The sequence below is a fragment of the Scyliorhinus torazame genome, chromosome 5 (genome assembly GCF_047496885.1).
Source record: "Scyliorhinus torazame isolate Kashiwa2021f chromosome 5, sScyTor2.1, whole genome shotgun sequence".
NCBI lineage: Eukaryota > Metazoa > Chordata > Chondrichthyes > Carcharhiniformes > Scyliorhinidae > Scyliorhinus > Scyliorhinus torazame.
Window position 1 is genome coordinate 178864035 of NC_092711.1, and position 24889 is coordinate 178888923.

The following is a 24889-nucleotide window of genomic DNA, read 5'->3' on the forward strand; positions in this document are numbered from 1 at the left end:
AAGCAGAAGTGAACTGCGCCATCGGGAACGCAGCCCATCAGGGGTGGAGGCGCGCTGGTCAGGCCCACTGATGATATGCAAAAACTGTCTACTATAGTGGGCAGCATTGTGGATAGCACAATTGCTTCACAGCTCCAGGGTCCCAGGTTCGAATCCCGGCTTGGGTCACTGTCTGTGCGGAGTCTGCACATTCTCCCCGTGTGTGCGTGGGTTTCCTCCGGGTGCTCCAGTTTCCTCCCACAGTCCAAAGATGTGCAGGTTAGGTGGACTGGCCATGCTAAATTGCCCATATGGTCCAAAATTGCCCTTAGTGTTGGGTGGGGTTACTGGGTTATGGGGATAGGGTGGCGGTGTGGACCTTGGGTAGGGTGCTCTTTCCAAGAGCCGGTGCAGACTCAATGGGCCGAATGGCCTCCTTCTGCACTGTAAATTCTATGATTCTATATGTACATTCTGGACCACATTGACGCTGCTGTCAAGGTGACGGAGAATAGCGATCTGGCGTCAAATCGGTGCCCGCTGCGATTTTAGCGTTGGAACCTATTCTCCGCCCAATTGTGTTTCACAATTTTGGCATCGGCCAACGGAGAATTCCGCCCTTGGTTGTTACACAAAATCAACACTCACTCTTTATTAGTGATCTTCATGAGGGGATCAAGTGTGATATCCCCAGTTTCAGGTCTCGTTCAAAAATGAAATGACATTTCTACAGCTTCTTTCATGACCACAGGATCTCTGTAAAGTTTTTTACAGCCAATTAAGTGCTTTTGAAATGTCATTGTTGTAATGTCAGAAACTGTCGGGATGCCTCAGTTATAAAATTTAGTTTTTAAAATCAATCACTTGTTACATTCAAATGTGAAGACGGACAAGGTCAAGAAAACGTGTTAAACTTGAATATGTGACGGGAGCTTTATTTTAAAATTAATACAGCATAAATGTTTCCAGAAACTGCTGAAATAGCAGAAATTGTCTCAAGTCACAAATTGTTCCCGAATTTTGTACAGCTACACAGCGCCATGTACTGCTAAAGTCTGGTTCAAGCCTAAGGGCGCGATTTTCCGGCTGTGTTGTGCTATTGCTTGAGCGCAATGCGGCTGGAGAATCTTGGGAGAGGCCTGTAGCGAGCCTCCTGACAGCCTCTGCGCCTCGTGGGATTCACCAATGTCCCGCGAGATGTCGGAGTTGGAACTCTGCCCTAAATGGTCGTGATCAAACACCGCTCCCGGCAGTAGGTCATAAACTTACTTGCAACCTCTATGCCCAGGATCGACTGGTCTCCCTCGATTCTTCGGCCTCCCCAGAGAGGCTGCAGCCGGGCGCCGATTAGTGCTGGTCCACACAAACGTGGACTAGGCGGAACGGCACGTGGGGAGGGGGGGGGGGTCTCCTGGGCCATCGGAGACCCCTGGGTGATCAGGGTAAGTGCAGGGTGGCTCCCTGGTCCTCCCCCTGGAATGTGGGCACCTTGGCACTGCCCAGCTGGTGCCTTGGTACTGCCAAGGTGCCTGAATGGCGCTGCCAAGCCAGCAGGAGTACTGCCTGGGTGCTAGTGCCAGGGTGGCACTGCCAAGGGTCAGGTGGGCCCATGCCCATGAAATGAGGGTGGAGGGGAAGTTTGAAGGGTGGGGGAATGCAAGGCAGGTACGAAGGGGCCTCTGGGAGGTTGGAGGCGTGATGGGTGGGGGTCCTGGAAGGGAGGGAGTGCTGTAATGGAGCTCATTTAGAGATCAGGGCACCCTTTCAAAATGGCGGCCTGATCTTGAATTCAGCTCCCCAGTGTTAAAACAAATTCTAAATGTTGGCTAAACCGGGAGAAAACTCCAAGGGCCCAAAAAAGTGTAATTGAATAGCGGTGGGGAACTCGCCGTCAGAGCCAGTGGGAAACTCCCTGAAAAACCCACCATAAATTAACTTCGAAATTTTGGGGGAGAATCGCTCCCTCAGACTCATTGTTCAATCCAATCAAGGTCGGTAAGAAAGTGATTGTCTTCCACAAAACTGTCTCTTTGAACTAGAGTATCTTGTATTACCCAAAATGTATTAATTAAAGATTGCTACAGGTGATTGAATAATGAGCCTGAATTGAGTTACAGTTAATGAATCAATAATGAATCAGTAGTTATAGTGAAAGACTGAGTTTTATTAGCTGTAAAACACTTAATTGCTGTGTATGTAAAGAATGTGCAATGAGGCTAAATGTGCTGGCAAGAGAGACCTTCAAACTCTGATTAGCCTCAACATTTGAAACTATATGAATAAGGGATTGTGTAGAATCAGATAAAGGGATAGTATGAAACAGTTCTATTGTATTCCTGTCTGAGATAATGAGAGAAGGTGGTGTCAGTAATTGGGGATCCAATTAAATTAATCTAATGACCAAATTGACTAATTATCATGTAACAACAGGCCCAACTCTGACGTGAGGTAATGGTCACTTTGGGGATAAAAGTAGAGGTTCCGAACGTCTTCCTTGCTGGCCAAGTACTGAAGACTCCCGAGGCCGAGTTCCAAGGAAATTACTGTCAAAGAGGGAGCCAGACTCCCGAGGCTGAATTCCACAAGAATTACTGTCAAAGGAGCCAGAGAGGGTTACGCTGCTACAGACTGATCACCCGCATGAAGTTGTAAAAGTCAATGTCTTAAAGTTGTTCAGTAAACATTTTTCATTTAATAAACTGCATTTTAAATTTACTATCCAGAGAATTCTGCCTTTGTCTTAATTGGTTAAAGTCTTGTCTAAACCAAAGTGAATTTATTAAATGGTAAGCTGCGGGTGGCTCTAACAAGATCAGATAACAGAAATCTTCAATTTAAAAAACTTGCATTTCTATAGCACCTTTCACAACCACAGGATGTCACAAAGTGTTTTACAGCCAATGAAGTGCTTTTGAAGTGTAGTCACTGTTGTAATGTAGGAAACGCAGCAGCCAATTTACACACAGCAAGATCCCACACACAGCAATGTGATAATGAGCAGATGATGTGTTTTTAGTGATGTTGATTGAGGGATAAATATTGACCCGGAAATCGGGGATAACTCCCCTGCTCTTCTTCAAAATAGTTGCTGTGGGAACTTTTACACCCACCTGAGAGGGGCAGACAGGGCCTCAGTTTAACATCAAACACTATCGACAATACAAAGTTAGAAAAGGAGACGGAGCTGAGTGCTGAATTTAACTGAGAATAACGGGGCCTGTGCCCCAGTTGGGAAACTGCCATGGGTGTTGCACTAATAGAGACAGGAAGGTTCTGGGGCACTGACTGGGAAATGGGCCTCCAACCAATTGTTATATCGGTCACTCAGAGCTAAAGAGAAACCCGTCTCTTTAAATACATAGACCGGGAAGAGGCTGCAATGAAATCTGTCCCTTTTAACCTGCACAAAAGCAGGAGGCTCAGATTCACAGGTTGCAGGAGGAGTCCATTCGGCCCATTGTCCCCCTGCTATCTCTTTGAAAGGACTCCAATTCATCCACCTGCTCTGCTCTTTCCCCGCAGACCTGCAAACCCTTCTCTTTCAAGTATTTACCCTTTGGAAAGATACGATTGAATTTGCTTTCAGGCAGATCAGAACAACTCGCTGTGTCAAAAAATAAAATAAAATCTCATCTCCCCTGTGGCTCCTTTGCCAATTACCTCAGAGGGACTCACTTTCTGTTAAAGAGTCTGCCAACCCCTCTCACTGCGGAGGCTCGTGGCCTAGCTCACAAAAAGTCCATAAGACTGAAATATTTTTACTGATTAACATTTGTTAATGAAACGGAACATGGCTAAAAAAAAAACACAAAATGACTTGATGATCAAAGACAACCAGAGTAAAAAGATGTTCACAATGTTTTGGAGCCAAATGGTTTCTCTTTAATTCAGCCTGTTCCCTGCCCTCTTTGTGGAACACCTCCGCTCAGTCCACAAGCATGACCCTGACCTTCCGCTTGCTGCCATTAGAATTCACCACCTTGCTCTCAGGCTCACATTTCTGTCCTCGGCCTGCTGCAATGTTCCGGAGAAGCCCAACACAAGCTGGACCAACAGCCCCTCGTCTTCCCATGAGGCACTTTACAGCCTTCTGGACTCAACATTGAGTTCAACAACTTCAGACCCTGAACTCTCTCCTCCATTTTGATTTGTTTTTTTTTGCCGCGAGCCATTGGTGCACGATCAATTACGTCGAGACGAGAGTAGAGGGTAATCGAGGCTTTATTACGCAGAGATGTGGAGCCTCCCGCAGCTGCTGCCGAAATGGCTGCAGCTCGGAGAGCCCACACATTTATACTCCGCCTACTGGGCGGAGCCAGCAGGCAGGGATCTACCCCCGTACCTGTAGTACAGGGGCCTTACCATAATACCCTCGTATGCAGTATATACAATACAACAGTGGTGACTGCCACAGCCGGTCTGCATCTTGTTTCCCTGTTTTTTGCTTCCAGGCGGAGCTGTCCTTTATTCTGCCATTAACACTTACTCTGGACCAATGCTTTGTTTCTTTACCACAACCATTACCTCTCCCTTTGCCTTTTGTAACAGGACATTTTTGTCATTTAATCTCACCCACCCTCTAACCAATCCCTGACTTTCTCTTTTGTTCTACCTGACCCTCCCTCTTTCTCACCAGCATCAAACCCATCACATTTCTCCCTCTCTTTAGTTCTGAAGGAGATACATTGGACGTGAAACGTTAACTCTGTTTCTCTCTCCACCTATGCTGCCAGTCCTGCTGCGTTTGTCCAGTTCTTTCTGTATTTAGGTGAGATAAGTGGCAGAAGGTAGAAACTCATAGAATTTACAGTGCAGAAGGAGGCCATTCGGCCCATCGAGTCTGCACCGGCTCTTGGAAAGAGCACCCTACCCAAGGTCAACACCTCCACCCAATCCCCATAACCCAGTAACCCCACCCAACACTAAGGGCAATTTATCACGGCCAATCCACCTAACCTGCACATCTTTGGACTGTGGGAGGAAACCGGAGCACCCGGAGGAATCTCACGCACACACGGGGAGGATGTGCAGACTCCGCAGACAGTGACCCAAGCCGGAATCGAACCTGGGACCCTGGAGCTGTGAAGCAATTGTGCTATCCACAATGCTACCGTGCTGCTCATAGAGGAGACATGAGGAAGAACCTTTTACACATATAATAGTGGAAGTCTGGAATTCGCTGCCTGAGTTGGTCGTGGAGGCAGAAACCCCGAAACTCTTTTGAAAAGTACCTGCACCTGAAGTGCTGTAAGATCCGGGATATGGACCTGGTGCAGGAAGATGGGGTTAGAAAGGGCACCTGCGTGTCTTCGGGCTGTAATGCACAAGTTGGGCTGAACGGACTCCTGCGCTGTAACATCTTTATGCTTCTATCTGTCTGTAGTGCAGGAAAAGCTCTATTTACTATCTAGGCCAAAATAAATGTCCTTTGTCAGCTTTTGTGGATCATTTCAGTGGAAATGTGCTCTCCCAGGCTCAAAGAGCATCAGCCCACTGGAAGCAAAGTGGTGAGACCGGCCAGTCCAGCAGAAAGAAACCCTCCGACCCTCCCACTTCACCAAGTGTCAGAATGAACGTGGTTCAGTCCTGGATGTGATTCAACAGCAGAATGCAACCCCTGACATTGCTGGTGTCTCCGCAAGTTGGATAGGTGAGTGAATCCTTTCCCACTACTGGTGTGCCTGCAGACTGGATGATTTTACTGAATCCCTTCCCACACTCATAGCAGGTGAATGGCCTCTTCCTGGTGTGAGCTTGCTGGTGTACCCACAGGTTGGATGACATTTTAAATCGCTTTGAGCAATAAGAGCAGCTGAACGATCTCTCTTCAGTGTGAATGCGCTGGTGAATCATCAGTTCCTGAGACATTTTGAAACCAATCGCACATTCAGAGCATTTAAAGAGTCTCTCATTGTTGTGAGTGACACTGGGTGGGATTCTCCACTCCCGCGCCGTCGTGAACGCCGTCGAGGTTCACGACGGCGCGAAACGGCCCCGGTCCCGACCGATTCAGGCCCTGACAATGGGCCAGGATCGGGGCCGCGTCATCGACACGCGCCAGGCCTTGTCGCCCGCGTAAAAGCGGCGCCGCATAGATGACGCGGCCGGCACCGCATAACGGGCGTCATCCGCGCATGCGTGGTTGCCGTCCTCTCTAAGTCCGCCCCACAAGAAGACGGATCTTGCGGGGCCGTGGAAGGAAGGAGGTCCTCCTTCAGAGAGGACGGCCCGACGATCGGTGGGCACCGATCGCGGGCCACCCCACATTCCAGGTAAAGCCCGGTGCAGGATCCCCCCTCGCCCCCCACCCACAGGCCGCCCCCCCCAGCGTTCACGCACCGCCCACGACTGCAGCGACCAGTTGTGGACGGCGCCGGGGGGGAACCCGCAGTTTTGGCCTGGCCGCTCGGCCCATCCGGGCCTCAGAATCGCGGGGGTGCCGGAGAATCGCCATTTTCGGTGTCTCCGGCGATTCTCCGGCCTGCGAAACTCAACCGGGCCGTTCCCGCCGCTTGGGAGAATCGCGGGAGGGCGTCGGACCGGCGTCCCCGGAAATTTTGGCAGCCCAGGCGATTCTCCCAACCGGCGCGGGAGTGGAGAATCCCGCCCACTGTGTCTCAGGAGGGTGGATTGCTGGTTAAATTCCTTCCCACACATGGTGCAGGTGAACAGTCTCTCCCCAGTGTGAACCCGTTGGTGCCTTTGCAGATTGGAAAGTTGTGATAATCCCACCTGTGGTGAATGTATTGCAGTAACCATTCACCATGTATATAACTGTGTCACGCTGTTGCCCATGTGGGCTCCACCTATGGACCATTGTAAGGTATTACCTGTAATGTATCATGTTGGTACCTTGTGGGCTCCGCCCCTGGCTCCACCCATTGAGGGGAGGAATAAATAGTAGCCCTGTAGGCGGCTCTCACTAGCAGACCAGTCGCAGGCAGGCACTGTTCTAGTTGATTTAAGCCACAGTTTACTTCTACTCCTGGTTTCGCGTGAATTGATGGTCATATCACCACCCCACAGGGAGGGATCTACACCTCCCGCTGCCTGGGGAAAGCGGGCAGCATAATCAAAGACCCCTCCCTCCCGGCTTACTCACCCTTACAGCTTCTTCCATCGGGCAGGAGATTCAAAAGTCTGAGAACACACACGAACAGATCCAAAAATAGCTTCTTCCCCACTGTTACTAGACTCCTGAATGACCCTCTTATGGAACCTCGTAGGGCGGCACGGTGGACATCGGTTAGCACAGTTGCTTCACAGCTCCAGGGTCACAGGTTCGCTTGTCCACTGGGTCACTGCCTGTGCGGAGCCTGCACGCTCTCCCCGTGTGTGCGTGGGTTTCCTCCGGGCGCTCCAATTTCCTCCCACAGTCCAAAGATGTGCAGGTTAGGTGGATTGGCCATGCTAAATTGCCCTTACGTTAGGTGGGGTTACTGGTTTACGGGGACAGGGTGCAGGTGTGGGAAGTAGGTACTTTTTCCAAGAAAAAAAAGCCGGTGCACTCGATGGGCCAAATGGCCTCCTTTTGCACTGTAATTCTATAAATTCTATGATCTATGACCTGATTAGGACACTCCTGTATGCTTCACCCGATGCCGGTGTCTATGTATTTACATTATTGCGTTGCCCTATTATGTATTTTCTTCTGATTTTATTTTAATGCACTAAATGATCTGTTTAGCTGCTCGCAGAAACATATTTTTCACTATACCTCGGTGACAATAAACAAATCCACAGTCATAGCAGGTGAACGGCCTTTCCCTGGTGTGAACTCGCTGGTGTTTCCGCAGGGTGGAAGAATCACTGAATCCATTCCTACACTCCGAACAGGCGAACAGTCTTTCCCCGATGTGAGCTCTCTGGTGTGTCAGCAGTGTGGGTGTCACTCTCAACCTTTTTGTGCAGTGGGGGCAGCTCAGTGGTCTCTCATCAGTGTAAATGCGCTGGTGGATCATCAGTCCCTGAGAGCTTTTAAATTCACTCCCACAGTCAGAGAGTATGTACGGGGTGCGTGGGGTCCTTAATTATGCTGGCTGCCTTTCTGAGGCAGCGGGAATTGTAGACAGAAGGCAGAATTGTAGTCAAAAGGCATTAAATATCAGTTTGACTGGAAAAGTGTTCCAGTGCACTGACTATGGAAATAGTTTTCACCAGTTACACAGCTTTAAAAGAACATCGTACCATTTACAGCAGGGAAAGACTGTACGCTTATTCTGTGTGATACTTCAACTGATTGTCTAAACTGCATTGACACAAGGACACCCGCACCATGGAGAAACGGTGGGAATGTGGGGTCTGTGGGAAGGGTTTTGGGTACCCATCCCAGCTCGAAATTCATCGATGCAGGCACACTGGAGAGAGGCCTTTCACCTGCGACCTGTGTGGGAAGGGATTCACTCAGTCATCCAGCCTGCAGAAACACAAAATCACTCACACCAATGAGAGACCCTTTAAATGCTCTGACTGTGGAAGTGGTTTCAGAAGCTCTCAGGAACTGATGTCCCACCAGCCCATTCACACTGAGGAGAGACCATTCGGCTGCTCTCATTGCACAGAGGTTTAGAATGCAGTACCAACTGCAGAGACACCAGCGAGCTCACACTGGGGAGAGGCCATTCACCTGCTCTGACTGTGGGTCGGGATTCACTCGGCCATCCCACCTACAGATCCACCAGCGAGTTCACACTGGGGAAAGGCCATTCACCTGCTTTGACTGTGGGAAGAGATTCACTCAGTTAACCAATCTCCTTACACACCAGCGAGTTCACACTGGGGAGAGGCCGTTCACGTGCTCTGATTGTGGGAAGGGATTCACTCACTTAGCCACCCTGCAGGCACACCAGCGAGTTCACACCAGGGGGAGGCCATTCACTTGCTCGGAGTGTGATAAGGGATTCACTCGGTCAACGCACCTGCTGAGACACTATCAGGTTCACGAGTGATCACTGGGGTTGGATTCTGCTGTTAATCACATCCAGGACTGAACCATGTTCATCCTGACAGTGGGTGAAGTGGGAGGGTCGGAGGGTTTCTTTCTGCTGGACTGGCCGGTCTCACAACTTTGCTTCCAGTGGGCTGATGCTCTTTGAGCCTGGGAGAGCACATTTCCACTGAAATGAACCACAAAAGCTGATGATGGACATTTAATTTATCCTGGATAATAAGTAGTGTTTTCTTAGCACTCCAGGGAGATCTAAAATAAATACAGAATGCAGCCGGACGGCAACCTATTAAACATCCACAAAGCATGATGAGAAAGTAATCAATCTTACATAAGCACAGGCACTGTGAAAACAGTTGCCATTGCAGTTTAATGGACCAGTCTGTTCAGCAAGCAGGGTGTGATAAGATATACTCAACATGAAAGTGCTGCAGCTGCGGGGACTGCTCGGTAAGGACAGATAAGAAGAACATGGACAACAGATATGTCTCACTTTGTAGCTGGTAATGGGAAAACTGATGACCCAGTTCATGGGTGTACATGATTAAGAACATTCTCGATGCTGGGGGAAACTGGATAAAAAGATCTAGGCCACGAGCCTCCGCAGTGCAGACCTGTGGAAACAACCATCGCGTAAGGAAGTCCTGAGTCCGGGACTCAGAAGATGATGACCCATCGAAGAGACACTGATCACCTTACCTTGCAACGTGTAGTAAGCCGTGTGTCTCGTGATTCATTGTAACAAGTAATCAGTACTTTAACAAGTGAGATAAAGAGCAGGACAGTGTTTATCTAGTGTTTTAAACATTAATAAAGAATGAGTTGTGTGAAATATCTCGTGTCAGTGTTTCTTTGTTGCCTGAGGGCAATATTTGGCGTCCCTATGTGAGCATGATTAAGTGATTGCCTTAATGTCACATCGTGTCTGAATTAAAATAATGGCTGGTAATAATCCAGATTGAGAAAGGGTGCTAGAGGATTACCTGAATGACAAATGACCTAAATGGGTCAAATGTGCCAAGAAGACATTTGAGGATCCAGGACCTTCTTGACTGCAGCACTGGGAAGAGACCAGAAAGGGGCAAGAGAAACACATCACTAAGCTGAGTATGTCTACAACGATAGCTTGTTGTATGTCAGAATTATATGAGAAGGAGGTAGAAAATGCAAGGTTATAACAGCAGTTGAGCACATAACGGTAGCCTGTTGGTTCTTCGAGGAGGTGGAGGACAGATGTGGGCGGTAGCCCGGCCAACCATGTTCATATGTTTTGGGCATGTCTGAAACGGAGGGAATTCTGGCAGGGATTTGCAGATGTTATGTCAGAAGTCCGGGAAGGTAGGGTAACTCCGAGTCCAGAATTAGCAATATTTGGGGTGTGGGAAGATCCGGGGCAAAGGGGGGGGGGGGGGGGGGGGGGGAGGGAGGCCGGTATTCTGGCCTTCTCCTCCCTGGTGGCCCGGAGACGGATCTTGCTGAGATGGAGGGACTCGAAGCCCCCGAAATCAGGAGTGTGGATCAGCGATATGGTAGAGTTCCTCAGTCTGGAGAAAATCAAGTTTGCTTTAAGAAGATTGATACAGGGATTCACCCGGAGTTGGCAGCCGTTCATCGATTTCTTTAACAAAGACCGAACCTCAGCAGTAAGGGGGAAAAGGGGGGGGGGGGAATCGGAGGCATGGTAATGTTAAATAAGGACAGGGAATTTAGTATACAGGTAATTGCGGATAGGGCGGGAGAAGTGGGGTACGTGGTCTATTGTTTGTTGTTATTTTAGGGGGTGTTTTGTGCGTCGACCCGCGCGGTTGTTTTGGAAATGTCAATATGTTAAATTGTGAAAATTACAAATGCTTCAATAAAATATTTTTTAAAAATAAATAAATAACAGCAGTTGAGTGCTGCAAAACAGGAAACTGACATGTGGGGTGTTAGAGCCTTAGAAACTAAACAGAGGAATGAAATGCAAGTGTTACAGATGAGTCACTTTCACGCACAGTGTGAGGAGGAAGATAGAGAGAGGGACGCAACTTACAAGAAGGTTCACAGAATTTACAGTGCAGAAAGAGGCCATTCGGCCCATCGAGTCTGCACTGACCCTTGGAAAGAGCACCCTACCCCAGCCCACGCCTCCACCCTATCCCCTGAACCCAGTAACTCCACCTAACCATTTTGGACACTAAGGGCAATTTATCATGGCCAATCCGCCTAACCTGCACATCTTTGGACTGTGGGAGGAAATCGGAGCACCCGGCAAAAACCCACGCACACACAGGGAGACCGTGTAGATGCCGCCCAGACAGTGACCCAAGCTGGGAATTGAACCTTGGACATTGGAGCTGTGAAACAACAGTGCTAACCACTGTGCTACCGTGCTGCATTGTGAAGTCAAACACAGACCAGAGACAAATCAGCTAAGCACACAAAGTGTCAGAAAGAGACATAGGCAGATAATGAGGGTGATACATTGAAGTCTCGATTTTCAACTCAAAGGTATGGGCCCGTAACTTCCTATATGATTTGTGACTTAAGTCATTGGTGACGACCCAGAGGTGCGGGTGTTCAGGCATGCAGCGTTCAAACCCCTGGACGTTTGTGTTTGACAGCTTGAAGTCCTGCACTGTGTGGGTGCAGCCGAATGAAAAATCCAGCTGCAGTGCTAATCTGGACCACTTACCCAGATGTTTGTAGAGTTTTTATACCTTTTTATTTACACAGATTTTTTGGTGTAGCTGATGCAGAAGGCATCCGGAGACATTTATTTTGGTCGGTTAATGTTTCAGTTAATTGAGATAATTATAAATGAATAAGATAATTGAAGTAAACAGGGCAGAAACATATTTAACACGGGTAACAAGGGCTGGTTTAGCACAGAGCTAAATAGCTGGCTTTTTAAAGCAGACCAAAGCAGCACGGGATCAATTCCTGTACCAGCCTCCCCGAACAGGCCCCGGAATGTGGCGACTAGGGGCTTTTCCAATAACTTCATTTGAAGCCTACTTGTGACAATAAGTGATTTTCATTCATTCAACATGGCACACTAGTAAGCACTGCTGCCTCACACCAGGGACCTTGGGTGAGTGTGTTGGGTTTGTACATTCTTCCTGTGACTGCATGGGTCTCCTAGAACCATGGAATAGAACCATAGAATTTCTACAGTGCAGAAGGAGGCCATTCAGCCCATCAAGTCTGCACCGGCCCTCTAAAAGAGTACCCTACCTGGGATCACTCCCCCACCCTACCCCTGGAACCTAACCTGTACATCCCTGGACACTAAGGGGCAATTAGCATGGCCAATCCACCTAACCTTCACATCTTTGGACGGTGGGAGGAAACCAGAGGAAATCCATGCAGACACAAGGTCCCTGGTGCTGTGAGGCAGCAGTGCTAACAACTGTGCCACCGCCATTTCCTCCGGATCCTTCGGTTTCCTCCCACAGCAGGTTAGGTGGATTAGCCTTGCTAAATTGCCCGAGTGTGCAAAGTTTGGGTGGTGTTATGGGGATAGAGCGGGGGCATGTGCCTAAACTGGGTACTCTTTGGAGTATCAGTGCTGACTTGAATGGCTTTCTTCTGCACTGCAGTGATTCCACAAACACTAATCGAAAAACAGCAGATGTCACAAGGACAGTGACAACAAAAAGCCCTGGGGTGCATTGAAAATCTTATGACCAGAATTTAAATTAAAGCATAAAAACATTTTTAAGCATGCCACATGTAAAATTATATAATATAGTTCAGATTTAAATAGTTACACAGATTTAAAACAAATAAGCAAACCTATGTTCACTTGTAAATAATCACCCTTCATCATATAAAAATTACTTCAAAAGAATCAACAATTCAATGTGGGCAGCACGGTAGCATAGTGGGTAGCACAATTGCTTCACAGCTCCAGGTTCCCAGGTTCGATTCCGGCTTGGGTCACTGTCTGTGCGGATCTGCACATCCTCCCCGTGTGTGTGTGGGTTTCCTCCGGGTGCTCCGATTTCCTCCCTCATTCCAAAGATGCGCAGGTTAGGTGGATTGGTCATGATAAATTGCCCTTAGTGTCCAAAATTGCCCTTAGTGTTGGGTGGGGTTACTGGGTTCTGGGGATAGGGTGGAGGTGTTGACCTTGGGTGGGGTGCTCTTTCCAAGAGCCGGTGCAGACTCGATGGGCCGAATGGCCTCCTTCTGCACTGTAAATTCTATGATAAACAATAGTATTGCTTGTTTGAACGACAGAGCAATAAAACGGTTTTAAAAAACGTCTGCATACTACTGTCTTCAAAACACTGAGTTGCCTGTTGTTTTCTATCTGTATCTGCAGTTTTAATGCCTGCCCTCAATGGACGGTCCCAAACTGGCCAGTCCTCAATGGGCATGCGCACACAGGCCGTGTCATAAGGGGGCGGTGCTGCACTGCTCCCACGCCGGAACTTGCGTCGACCAGGGCGCTGGAGGCCCGAGGCTGCCGAAGGGAAAGGAAGGTTCATCGCACAATCGGAGCGCAGGTAAGTGCGCACATTTCTGTTTCAAAATCGGCGGCCGGTCCTTAACGCCGCAAGCAAAGGGGTTACGGGCCAAGGTTTCCAGGCAACCGGCTGACCGCCCAGGCCAGAGCGGGAGGCCGCTCGGCGGTCTCCCCCTACCCCCTCCTGCCCAGGACTGCGCATGTCCAAGAGTGGAGAAGATGCGCATGTGCATAAAAGAACGCACCCTCTGACCTTGTTGTTGAGGTGTTGACCAATGGGAAGAGTCGGAGGACCGGAAGGACTCTGATCCTCCAACCAATCAGACCGCAGGCTTTGTGTGAATTAAGATTGAGTTTCACACAGATTGAAACTTCCTTCTGTCGCAAACTTCTGAGAGTAAAACACTTTCTTTTCTCATTCTGACCTTCAATTGGTCACTTGCAGCAACTGTAGGGAAAGGAAGTGAATCCAGGGAGGGTGCAGACTCTGAAAAGCTTGGCCCAGGTCTCTCTTTCTTAAAGACATTGAAATCCTTTGCCCCCTCAGCTGGACACATTTATTTGTCTGGCTAAAAGGATGGTCTCTTTCCCAATGTTCACAATTAAAAGGCTGGTTTCCCCAGGAGATTGCTGACATTCAAGGGCACCATAAGAAGTCTCACAACACCAAGTTAAAGTCCAAAAGGAAGAAATAGCGAGGCATCTGGATGGAAATTGTCCCATTGGACAGACGCAGCATGGGTTCATAAAGGGCAGGTCGTGCCTAACTAATTTAGTGGAATTTTTTGAGGACATTAACAGTGCGGTAGATAACGGGGAGCCAATGGATGTGGTATATCTGGATTTCCAGAAAGCCTTTGACAAGGTGCCACACAAAAGGTTGTTGCATAAGATAAAGATGCATGGCATTAAGGGGAAAGTAGGAGCATGGATAGAGGATTGGTTAATTAATAGAAAGCAAAGAGTGGGGATTAATGGGTGTTTCTCTGGTTGGCAATCAGTAGCTAGTGGTGTCCCTCAGGGATCAGTGTTGGGCCCACAACTGTTCACAATTTACATAGATGATTTGGAGTTGGGGACCAAGGGCAATGTGTCCAAGTTTGCAGACGACACTGAGATAAGTGGTAAAGCAAAAAGTGCAGAGGATACTGGAAGTCTGCAGAGGGATTTGGACAGGCTAAGTGAATGGGCTAGGGTCTGGCAGATGGAATACAATGTTGACAAATGTGAGGTTATCCATTTTGGTAGGAATAACAGCAAAAGGGATTATTATTTAAATGATAAAATATTAAAACATGCTGCTGTGCAGAGAGACCTGGGTGTGCTAGTGCATGAGTCGCAGAAAGTTGCTTTTCAGGTGCAACAGGTGATTAAGAAGGCAAATGGAATTTTGTCCTTCATTGCTAGAGGGATGGAGTTTAAGACTAGGGAGGTTATGCTGCAATTGTATAAGGTGTTAGTGAGGCCACACCTGGAGTATTGTGTTCAGTTTTGGTCTCCTTACTTGAGAAAGGACGTACTGGCACTGGAGGGTGTGCTGAGGAGATTCACTAGGTTAATCCCAGAGCTGAAGGGGTTGGATTACGAGGAGAGGTTGAGTAGACTGGGACTGTACTCGTTGGAATTTAGAAGGATGAGGGGGGATCTTTTAGAAACAGATAAGATTATGAAGGGAATAGATAGGATAGATGCGGGCAAGTTGTTTCCACTGGCGGGTGAAAGCAGAACTAGGGGGCATAGCCTCAAAATAAGGGGAAGTAGATTTAGGACTGAGTTTAGGAGGAACTTCTTCACCCAAAGGGTTGTGAATCTATGGAATTCCTTGCCCAGTGAAGCAGTAGAGGCTCCTTCATTAAATGTTTTTAAGATAAAGATAGATAGTTTTTTGAAGAATAAAGGGATTAAGGGTTATGGTGTTCGGGCCGGAAAGTGGAGCTGAGTCCACAAAAGATCAGCCATGATCTCATTGAATGGCGGAGCAGGCTCAAGGGGCTTGATGGCCTACTCCTGCTCCTAGTTCTTATGTTCTTATGTAAAAGGTGTATTTGAAATCACAAGCTTTCGGTGCATGGCTCCATCAGGTGAATGGAGGCAGATTAACATCACAGCATAAAAAGGAGAGGCTCAATTGCAAGATAATTACAGACTGGAATGTGAGTCTTTACAGGTAAACAGGAACAGACCGTGTGAATGGAGTGATAATCAAAGGTAAGTCATGCCGGTAGCACAAGTGGATAGCACTGTGGCTTCACAGCACCAGGGTCCCAGGTTCAATTCCCCGCTGGGTCACTGTCTGTGCGGAGTCTGCACGTTCTCCCCGTGTGTGCGTGGGTTTCCTCCGGGTGCTCCGGTTTCCTCCCACAGTCCAAAGACGTGCAGGTTAGGTGGATTGGCCATGACAAATTGCCCTTAGTGACCAACAAGGTTAGGGGGGGTTATTGAGTTGCTTACAGGGATAGGGTGGAAGTGAGGGCTTAAGTAGGTCGGAGCAGACTCGATGGGCCAAATGGTCTCCTTCTGCACGGTATGTTCTATGTCATTAAGTAAATTGAGGCAGCATGGTAGTGATGTGGTTAGCACTGTTGCTTCACAGCGCCAGAGATCCGGGTTTGATTCCTGGCTTGAGTCACTGTCTGTGCGGAATCTGCACATTCTCCCCATGTCTCCGTGGGTTTCCTCCGAGTGTTTCGGTTTTCTCCCACAAATCCCGAAAGACGTGCTTGTTAGGTGAATTGGACATTCTGAATTCTCCCTTTGTGTACCCGAACAGGCGCCAGAATGTGGCAACTCGGGGATTTTCACAGTAACTTCATTGCAGTGTTAATGTAAGCCTACTTGTGACAATAATAAAGATTATTATCAGGCAGAAATATGTCTCGTGTTGTTACTAGCGGTGGAAATTCGTGGTCCTCAAAACGTGGAATATTTTGTCGCGACTTACCTCCGCCGAAAAATTATGATGGAATTCCCAGAGGGTGGGAAGTCTGCGCAGGCTTCAGCATGGCATGGAAAGAGTGCAGCCCTGATGGTGGGGCCAGGCTGAGGACAGGCTGTGAATAGCAGTTTCAGAGCAAAGACAGAGACAGCCACAGGATTCCCTGCTGTTACCAATGTATGTTTTTTTAAAACTTATTTGTTTAATTATATATAAACTACTTTATTGCACATTGCTACACTAGGACTGTTTTTTATCTCAATATTTTCGAATATGCAGACTGTTCATGTATCTCCTCAGTGAGAAGCAAGTTGCTGATCTTCAATTCTGGTTCACTGAAGGTTGCGTACACAGACGACCTCATAGATAGGAACACATTGATCAACTTTTTTTTATTTTTCCTAATTTAAAGTACCCAATTCTTTTTTTTCCCAATTAGGGGACAATTTAGTATGGCAAATCCACCTACCCTGCACACCTTTGGGTTGTGGGGGTGAGACCCACACAGACACGGGGAGAATGTGCAAACTCCACACAGTCACGGGGAGAATGTGCAAACTCCACACAGTGACCTGGGGCTGGGATCGAACTCGAGAACTATGCACCATAGATCATAGAATTTACAGTGCAGAAGGAGGCCATTCGGCCCATCGAGTCTGCACTGGCTCTTGGAAAGAACACCCCACCCAAGGTCAACACCTCCACCCTATCCCCATAACCCAGTAACCCCACCCAACACTAAGGCCATGGGGCAGCAGTGCTAGCCACTGCACCACCGTGTTGCCCCATGAATGTATATTGAAGCTTTTTAAAAATCTTTTTTTGTCATTTGTGAAACTACTCCATAACTTTATGCGTGGCACGTTTAATATTGTTCTCATGCTTTTAGTTAGAAGATGGCATCTGAAAATTTAGCTGCGAAGAAAAGAACTCAGAACTTCACACATGGTGACCTGAATACTTTACTGCATGAGGTGGAGAAAAGGAAAATTCAGATTTTGGGCCGTGGAAAAACGAAGGCACCGAGGAAAATTCAATCAGTGGCTTGGAAGCAAGTAGCAGAGAAACTGTCAGCGAGCAGTGAAATACCGAGGACACCTGAGCAGTGCAGGAAGAAACTATGTGATTTAATGCGTTCAGCCAGAGTATGTTTATATCTTAATTTTTAAAATATAGTTAAAACTTAACTCTGTGTGTAAAAGTTTAAAAAGAAGAAAAGCAGTCACAAGTTTGCTGTGATGTCAATGAGAAGACGTCTCCTTCATCACCTGCAGAGGGGTTAAGATACCGGCCATAACATTTACTAACAATGCTTAAACTAATTAGGGGACATGCAATGTTAATAAGACTGCCTCCTTCATAATCTTAACAAATATAAAATAAATAGAAAATGCTGTTACCTTGGAGATGGTTCTGACCTGATTCTAAGTGTTAGAATGGAAGTAGGCCCCCCCCCCCCCCCCCCCCCCCCGGGCACAAACTCTCAGCTGTGATTGAGCTTCAGGATATGGTAACCTCCTGTAAATAAATTTCCGCTTCTTTTTTGCAGGCAAAACACGCACATAATGCCCGGGAGCATTCAACTGGGGATGGATTTCCATACCTGAAGGATCTCACTCCACAGGAGGACCACGCCTGGCTATTGTTGGGTCTCATAAAGCCCTTAGAAACGAGTGATGGAGATTTAGGGATGAGTCAAGGTCAGAAGAAAAGTTAATTGTCAAAACATCAAGATGACAGTCAATCTGATGCAAAAGTAATTGTGTTTTCTTTCACTTTTGCAGCTGACATGGTGACAGCAGAGCAGAATGTAGGTGAGACTCGGGCAGCAGCAGAGATACCTGAAAGAGATTTGATGGAAGTGAGTACATCGCAGCAGTGCAGTGCTGAGGCTGCAGCAGAGGAGGGCGAAGCCTTGCAGCAGGCCGAGATTTCAGACACTGACAGTGATGTTCAGGGAGATAGTGGGCTGGAGAAGGGCGAGGCCTCCGATGACTTGACTGCTGTATTGGAGGACGAGAACTCGGAGCCATCAGGAGGTGAGGAGCCATCGACATCAGTGGCACCTCCTGAACATTCATTTGAAAATCGTACAGACGTCACTGATGATTTGCGCATTCAGCAAATATGTGACGTTGTAACGGCCGTGGCTGGAGGTTTTGAAGCCAGTGCTAGGACCCAAGAGGAATCCTTAAATAAAGTCTCCCAGCAGCTCCAAAGAGTCGCTGAAGTCAATGCTGAGCACATGCAGATTTCTCAGCAAGTGCATGAGCTGGTGAGACAGCAGAATGAGCTGCTGAGGCAGCAAAACCACATTTCATTGCAGCAAAAAGATGTTTCGTTGCAGAAAAATGAGCTGCTGAGGCAGCAAAATGAGTACCTGCTGCAAATTCTTAACAAAGTGGTGACACCCTCGAGCCTGGAGCCACCCCGCTCAGAGTCAGTTGCTGCTGGGAAAGATACAGTGCCGTCGAGGTCAGGGATTCAGGAGGTTAAGTCACGTGGACGGGGAAGGGCCCGAGGGCGACGTGCGAGAAATTAGGGTCCCTTTTCCTCCAACACTTAATCTATCTCAACACCCTCCTCATCTTAGGCATGCTCATTTTGTTCATTGTTCTGTGCAGTTGGCCCCTGTCTTGATGTGTGTGTTTTGTATTATCTGATTTTTGTTTTTATTTGTGTTTTATCATTAATGGCCCCTAACTTCCGACTAGCGGCAGGAAGCCACGGGCCACCGATTGTGAAATAAAGATGTGTGCACTTACCTGCCCTCATGAAGCGTGACGAACCTGACCGCATGAAATGCGATGAATCTTCCGGCCGTAGTGGCAGCCTGGGGCCTCCAGCGGGTGTGCGCAGGCTCCAGCACGGCACAGAAGTTCAGCCCTGTCCCCTTATGGCAGTGCCAGCTTGGGAAGGCCAATTGAGGGCAGGCATGTAACAGCAGGTTTATATTGAAAACAACAGGCAACATATTTAACAAGCGTTTTAAAGGTATGTAGAAGTTTTAAAAACTTTTTTTTTTGCTCTTTTATACAGGCATTGTTGTTGCTATCGGTTCTTTTGAAGTAATTTTTTTGTGATTATTTATAAGTTAACATAGATTTTGTTTTTTGTTTTAAATCTGTGAAACTCTTTAAATCTGTACTATATTATTATTTAACTTTACATGTGGCATGCTTAAGAGTGTTTGTATGTTTTCATTTAGATTGTCGTCACCAGATTTTGAGCAGGGGCTTTTTGCTATCACTGTCACATCTGATGTGACATCTGATATTTTTTTGATTTGTGATTATAGAATCACTGCAGTGCAGAAGAAAGCCATTCGGCCCATTGAGTTTGCACCAACACTCTGAAAAGAGCACCCGACCCAGGCCCACGTCTCTGCCCTGTGCCCTCCCACAGTCCAAAGTTGTGGAGGTTAGATGGATTGGCCTCGCCAAATTTCCCCTTCGTGTCCAATGGTTAGGTGGGGTTATGGACATAGGGCGGGGGCTTGGGCCTGGGTAGGGTGCTCTTTTGGAGCTTTGGTGCAGAGTTGATGGGCCGAATGGCTTTCTTCTGCACTGCAGTGGTCCTATGGTCCCATAATCACAAATCAAAGAAATCTCAGATGTTACAAGGACAGTGACAGCAAAAGGCCCTGGGGTGCTTTTACAAACTTCTGACCATAATCTAAATGAAAACATACCAACACTTTTAAGCATGCCACATGTAAAGTTATATAGTGCAGATTTAAATAGTTCACAGATTTAAAATAAATACCAAAATCAATGTTCACTTATAAATAATTGTGGGGCAGCAGTTTGTTAGCACTACTGCCTACGGCACTGAGGACCCAGGTTTGATCCCGGTCCCAGCTCACTGTCCGTGTGGAGTTTGCACATTCTCCCCGTGTCTGCGTGGGTCTCACCCCCACAACCCAAAGATGTGCAGGCTAGGCGAATTGGCCACGCTAAATTGCTTCTTAATTGGAAAAAAAGAATTGGATACTCTAAATTTATTTTTAAAATAATTACCTTTGTTCATCAATTAAAAAAAAAAAATACTTTGAAAGAAGCAATAACACAGCAATGCCTGTATAAATAAAGAGCAAAAAAAACTGTTAAAAAAACTTCTACCTACCTTTAAAACACTTGTTAAATATGGGGGTGGGGGGGGGGGAGATGAGGGAGAGAGAGTTCAGACATATCAATTGTTAATTTTACAAGCTCAAAGTCCGAAAGCAGCAGCTGCTGAAGCAGTGTCCTGTGACACATCTCCTCTGACATCATTGCGTGATGTCCTTTGCCTGTATACTCTTAGGGGTGGGTATTTAACAAAATAAGAAATTTAGTGTCCCCAATTCTTTTTTTTTTCCATAAAGGGGCAATTTAGTGAGGACAGTTCACCTACCCTGCACATCGTTTTGGGTTGTGAGACCCACCCAGACTCAGGGAGAATGTGCAAACTTCACACGGACAGTGACCCGGGGCTGGGATCGAACCCAGGTCCTCGGTGCCGTGAAGCAGCAGTGCTAACCATAGCATCATCGTGCAGCCCCTCTTAGGGGTGGGTAGTCGATTCACTTCCTCGGCAAGCAGAGATGATGCCTGACTCTTCCGTCAAGATCCCTGCGCCTAGGTCGAAGCCTCAAAGAAACTTCCAAGGATTTTAAGAAGCCAAGTTACTAGTGTGGTGACCCAGCGGAGGTGAAACATGAATACAGATTTTGAATCTGCACTGGATTATGCAATACCTGTCAGAGAGATAGTTCACATCTCTACATACATCAACTAAGTCATTAAACTTTGTTAAAGAATTTGAAGTAATCACTGAGGCTTCTAAGGATGAACATTACATCAGGGGACTTTGAAACAACACAGCTTAAAATACTTTGCAAAGTTCAACTGTACTTTAGCTGTGAATCAGCAAACATTAGTGTCCTTGAAGGAGTCAGTAGCACCAGTATCAAGGAGATGATCATCTGAAACTAACTCCGCTGGGCCACACATAAGCTCAGAATGAGTCCTGACTGCCAAAGAAATCTTCACCCACCTCAAGGAAAGATCCCGAACCAAAAGTGCCCTAAGGAAGCTCTTGAAAGACACCTTGAAGGCTTACCTCAAGAAATACCTTAAAAGGGCAGCATGGTAGCATTGTGGATAGCACAATTGCTTCGCAGCTCCAGGGTCCCAGGTTCGATTCCGGCTTGGGTCACTGTCTGTGCGGAGACTGCACATCCTCCCCCTGTCTGCGTGGGTTTCCTCCCACAGCCCAAAGATGTGCAGGTTAGGTGGATTGGCTATGATAAATTGCCCTCAGTGTCCAAAATTGCCCTTAGTGTTGGGTGGGGTTACTAGGTTATGGGGATAGGGTGGAGGTGCTGACCTTGGGTAGGGTGCTCTTTCCAAGAGCTGGCGCAGACTCGATGGGCTGAATGGCCTCCTTCTGCACTGTCAATTCTATGATGATAAATGGAACATAGATGTCAATGCCTGGGAGACCTTTGCTCAGAGGAGACCTACTTGGAGGAACCTACTGTTTTAAGGGACATAATTTTTTTGAGGACTGCTGAAGACAAGAGGAGGCCTGGAAAAGGAGCCTGAGAAAGTAATACCCGCGCCCGAGCATCCAAGGACCGATCCCACCTTTTTCAAACTCCTACCAAGGGAGTGATTGAAGATGCAGCTCTGGGATCGGGCTCAGCAGCCACACAAGGACCCACAGAACCCGTGGCCACTAACCTGCAGTATCTTAGGTGGACCAAGCATACTCGTTAGCGAGTGATCGCCGAAGATTACATACACTGCAAAACCATTCTGTCCATTATAGATCCTTTACTGGAATTAACATCCTCTTGACAAACCAGGGCAGCTAGCAACAAGAGTAGGTGAGACTGGAGCTTGACAAAGCATCTCCGCAATGGATGAACAAAGGTGAGAGAACTGGAACTGAACGGTTTTTCAGTGCCAGGAGTACGGGTCACAACCAACGGAAGTTAAAAAAAATCTTTTTCACTTTCTGTGACTCCAAATTTACTTTACACAGTATTCTTTTCATGGAATTAACAGCCTCATTGCAAACCAAAGTTTAAAAAAATTCTTCCCTTCACTTTAGTTGCATTTTTAACATATTTATAAACGCTAAACACCAATAATAGAAAACATTATGGAATTTGCACTTTCTCCCCATGTCTGGCTGGGTTCCCTCCCACAGTCTAAAGATCTGCTGGTTAGGAGGATTGGCTATGCTAAATTGTCCCTTAGTGTCCCTTAGCACGGTAGCATAGTGGTTAGCACAATTGCTTCACAGCTCCAGGGTCCCAGGTTCGATTCCTGGCTGGGTCACTCTCTGTGTGGAGTCTGCACGTTCTCCCCGTGTGTGCGTGGGTTTCCTCCGGGTGCTCCGGTTTCCTCCCACAGTCCAAAGATGTGCAGGTTAGGTGGATTGGCCATACTAAATTGTCCTTAGTGTTGGGTGGGGTTACTGGGTTATGGGGATAGGGTGGAGGTGTGGGCTTGGATAGGGTGCTCTTTCCAAGAGCTGGTGCAGACTCGATGGGCCAAATGGCCTCCTTCTGCACTGTAAATCCTATGATTTTAAAGGTGTGTAGGTTAGGGCAGGGAGTTGGGCATAGGTGAGGTGCTCTTTGAGGATCAGAATAGACTCGATGGGCTGAATGGCCTTCTGCATTGTAAGAATTCTAATGTTCAAATGGCTTCCGATGTCTCCTGCCACTGCTCGATGATCCTGGACCAAGAAATAAAAGTGCAAATAAAAAGGTAAAAAACGTACCTAACATCAGGGCAAGTCGATCAAGTTAGCGCTGTCCCTTTAATTTGCATTTAGCCGGTTCAGCGCTTCACTCAATCTGTCAAAAAGATCGGGCCGGGAGTTTGAATGCCGTGCGATTCTAGCGTGTATTGTGTATCCGCAATTCCGGGTCATCGTGCCGCGTATGTGCGGCGGACCAGCAATTTAGGTTAAGATCCAAAAGGAAGCTACGGCCTCTGTAAATAGTTTTTGCGTCAAATACACTGTCTGTTGCTGTTATCTGCTGATGGTCGGCTGGAATTCCTGTTATTACATTGGCGACGAGGTACGGGATCCGATTGCGGGATGAGCACCAAAGCTTTTCCAGGCCCAGTTGGTAGCACAGTTGCTTCACAGCACCAGGGTCCCAGGTTCAATTCCCCGCTGGGTCACTGACTGTGCGGAGTCTGCACATCCTCCCAGTGTGTGCGTGGGTTTCCTCCGGGTGCTCCGGTTTCCTCCCACAGTCCAAAGACGTGCAGGTTAGGTGGACTGGCCATGATAAATTGCCCTTAGCGACCAACAAGGTTAGGGGGGGTTATTGAGTTGCTTACAGGGATAGGGTGGAAGTGAGGGCTTAAGTAGGTCGGTGCAGACTCGATGGGCCGAATGGTCTCCTTCTGCACGGTATGTTCTATGTCATTAAGTAAATTGAGGCAGCATGGTAGTGATGTGCTTAGCACTGTTGCTTCACAGCACCAGGGTCCCAGGTTCGATTCCCGGCTTGGGTCACTGTCTGTGCGGAGTCTGCAGGTTCTCCCCGTCTCTGCGTGGGTTTCCTCCGGGTGCTCCGGTTTCCTCCCACAAGTCCCGAAAGACGTGCTGTTAGGTAATTTGAACTTTCTGAATTTTCCCTCTGTGACCCGAACAGGCGCCGGAATGTGGCGACAAGGGGCTTTTCACAGTAACTCCATTGCAGTGTTAATGTAAGCCTGCTTGTGACAATAAAGATTCTTATTATTATTTCTAGTTATTCTCAGTGCCCGACACACGGAGCACCATCATTCCACGTTTTGGTAAGCTTCAGCCTTTCAATGTGGAGGATGAAGATTGGGTGCAAAATGTAGAGCGTGTTTTACTTTTTCAGAGCAAATGGCATAGCAGTGGACGAAAGGAAAAATATTATATTGCTCGCAGCCTGTGGCACCCAGACCAACAATGCAATACAGCCCTGAGGGCCCTGATTCCAAATCACTTAATGACTTCATGGAACTCGTTAGAGGTCATTATCATCCAAAACCCTCTATCATTCTTCAGCGGTACAAGTTCAATTCAATGGAGAGGGCCCCAGGTCAACCCGTTGCGGTTTTATGGCCGGTTTTCGGAGATTGGCGGAATATTGTGATTTTAGTACCTCCCTGAATTATTTGTTAGACTTGAAAAACTAGACAAGGATCAAGCGTGGCAGATTGGCTTTATTGAAGATCTTAAAACGGCCGGGAGGAAAAGCTTGCCTATCCTTCACGCAAGGAGTCAGTCAAACGCATCTCCCTTACAGGCACGAGAGCAGAGGTTATATACATTTTAAACCTTCTTTACTCCTCCCACTATTCTGTATCCTGGCCTTTTCCAAACAAGTGATGTTTATTCAAGACCCTAAAAGGTTTCCATGGTGACGCTATTATCCCAAATGTTCGAGGTGTCTCCTTTAGAATTGATAACAGGTCACGCCTCCAGACTGAGACTGCTTCATCCTACTGGGAAGGAATTTATGGCTGCCAATTGCTTCCCTCCATAACAGCTGATGCCGGCGACTTTGATTCCTGAAGAAACACAACCT

General features: G+C 47.5%; 2 protein-coding genes across 3 annotated transcripts in view; one reads left to right on the forward strand and one right to left on the reverse strand.

Annotated features, from left to right (window-relative positions):
- Positions 1-19078, forward strand: part of LOC140422513 (uncharacterized) — a 35106-nt gene extending 16028 nt beyond the window's left edge. Inside the window, exons 2-6 of one of the 2 annotated variants that reach the window (XM_072507526.1) lie at positions 13236-13419; positions 16271-16491; positions 17204-17459; positions 17864-18014; positions 18099-19078. In XM_072507526.1, the coding sequence (XP_072363627.1) occupies positions 17211-17459; positions 17864-18014; positions 18099-18856 (1158 nt within the window). In that variant the 5' untranslated portion in view covers positions 13236-13419; positions 16271-16491; positions 17204-17210 and the 3' untranslated portion in view covers positions 18857-19078. The remainder of the gene's footprint in view (positions 1-13235; positions 13420-16270; positions 16492-17203; positions 17460-17863; positions 18015-18098) is intronic. The other variant, XM_072507525.1, reaches the window with a different exon arrangement.
- The window catches only part of LOC140418066 (uncharacterized), a 182863-nt gene that overhangs the window by 38161 nt on the left and 119813 nt on the right, over positions 1-24889 (reverse strand).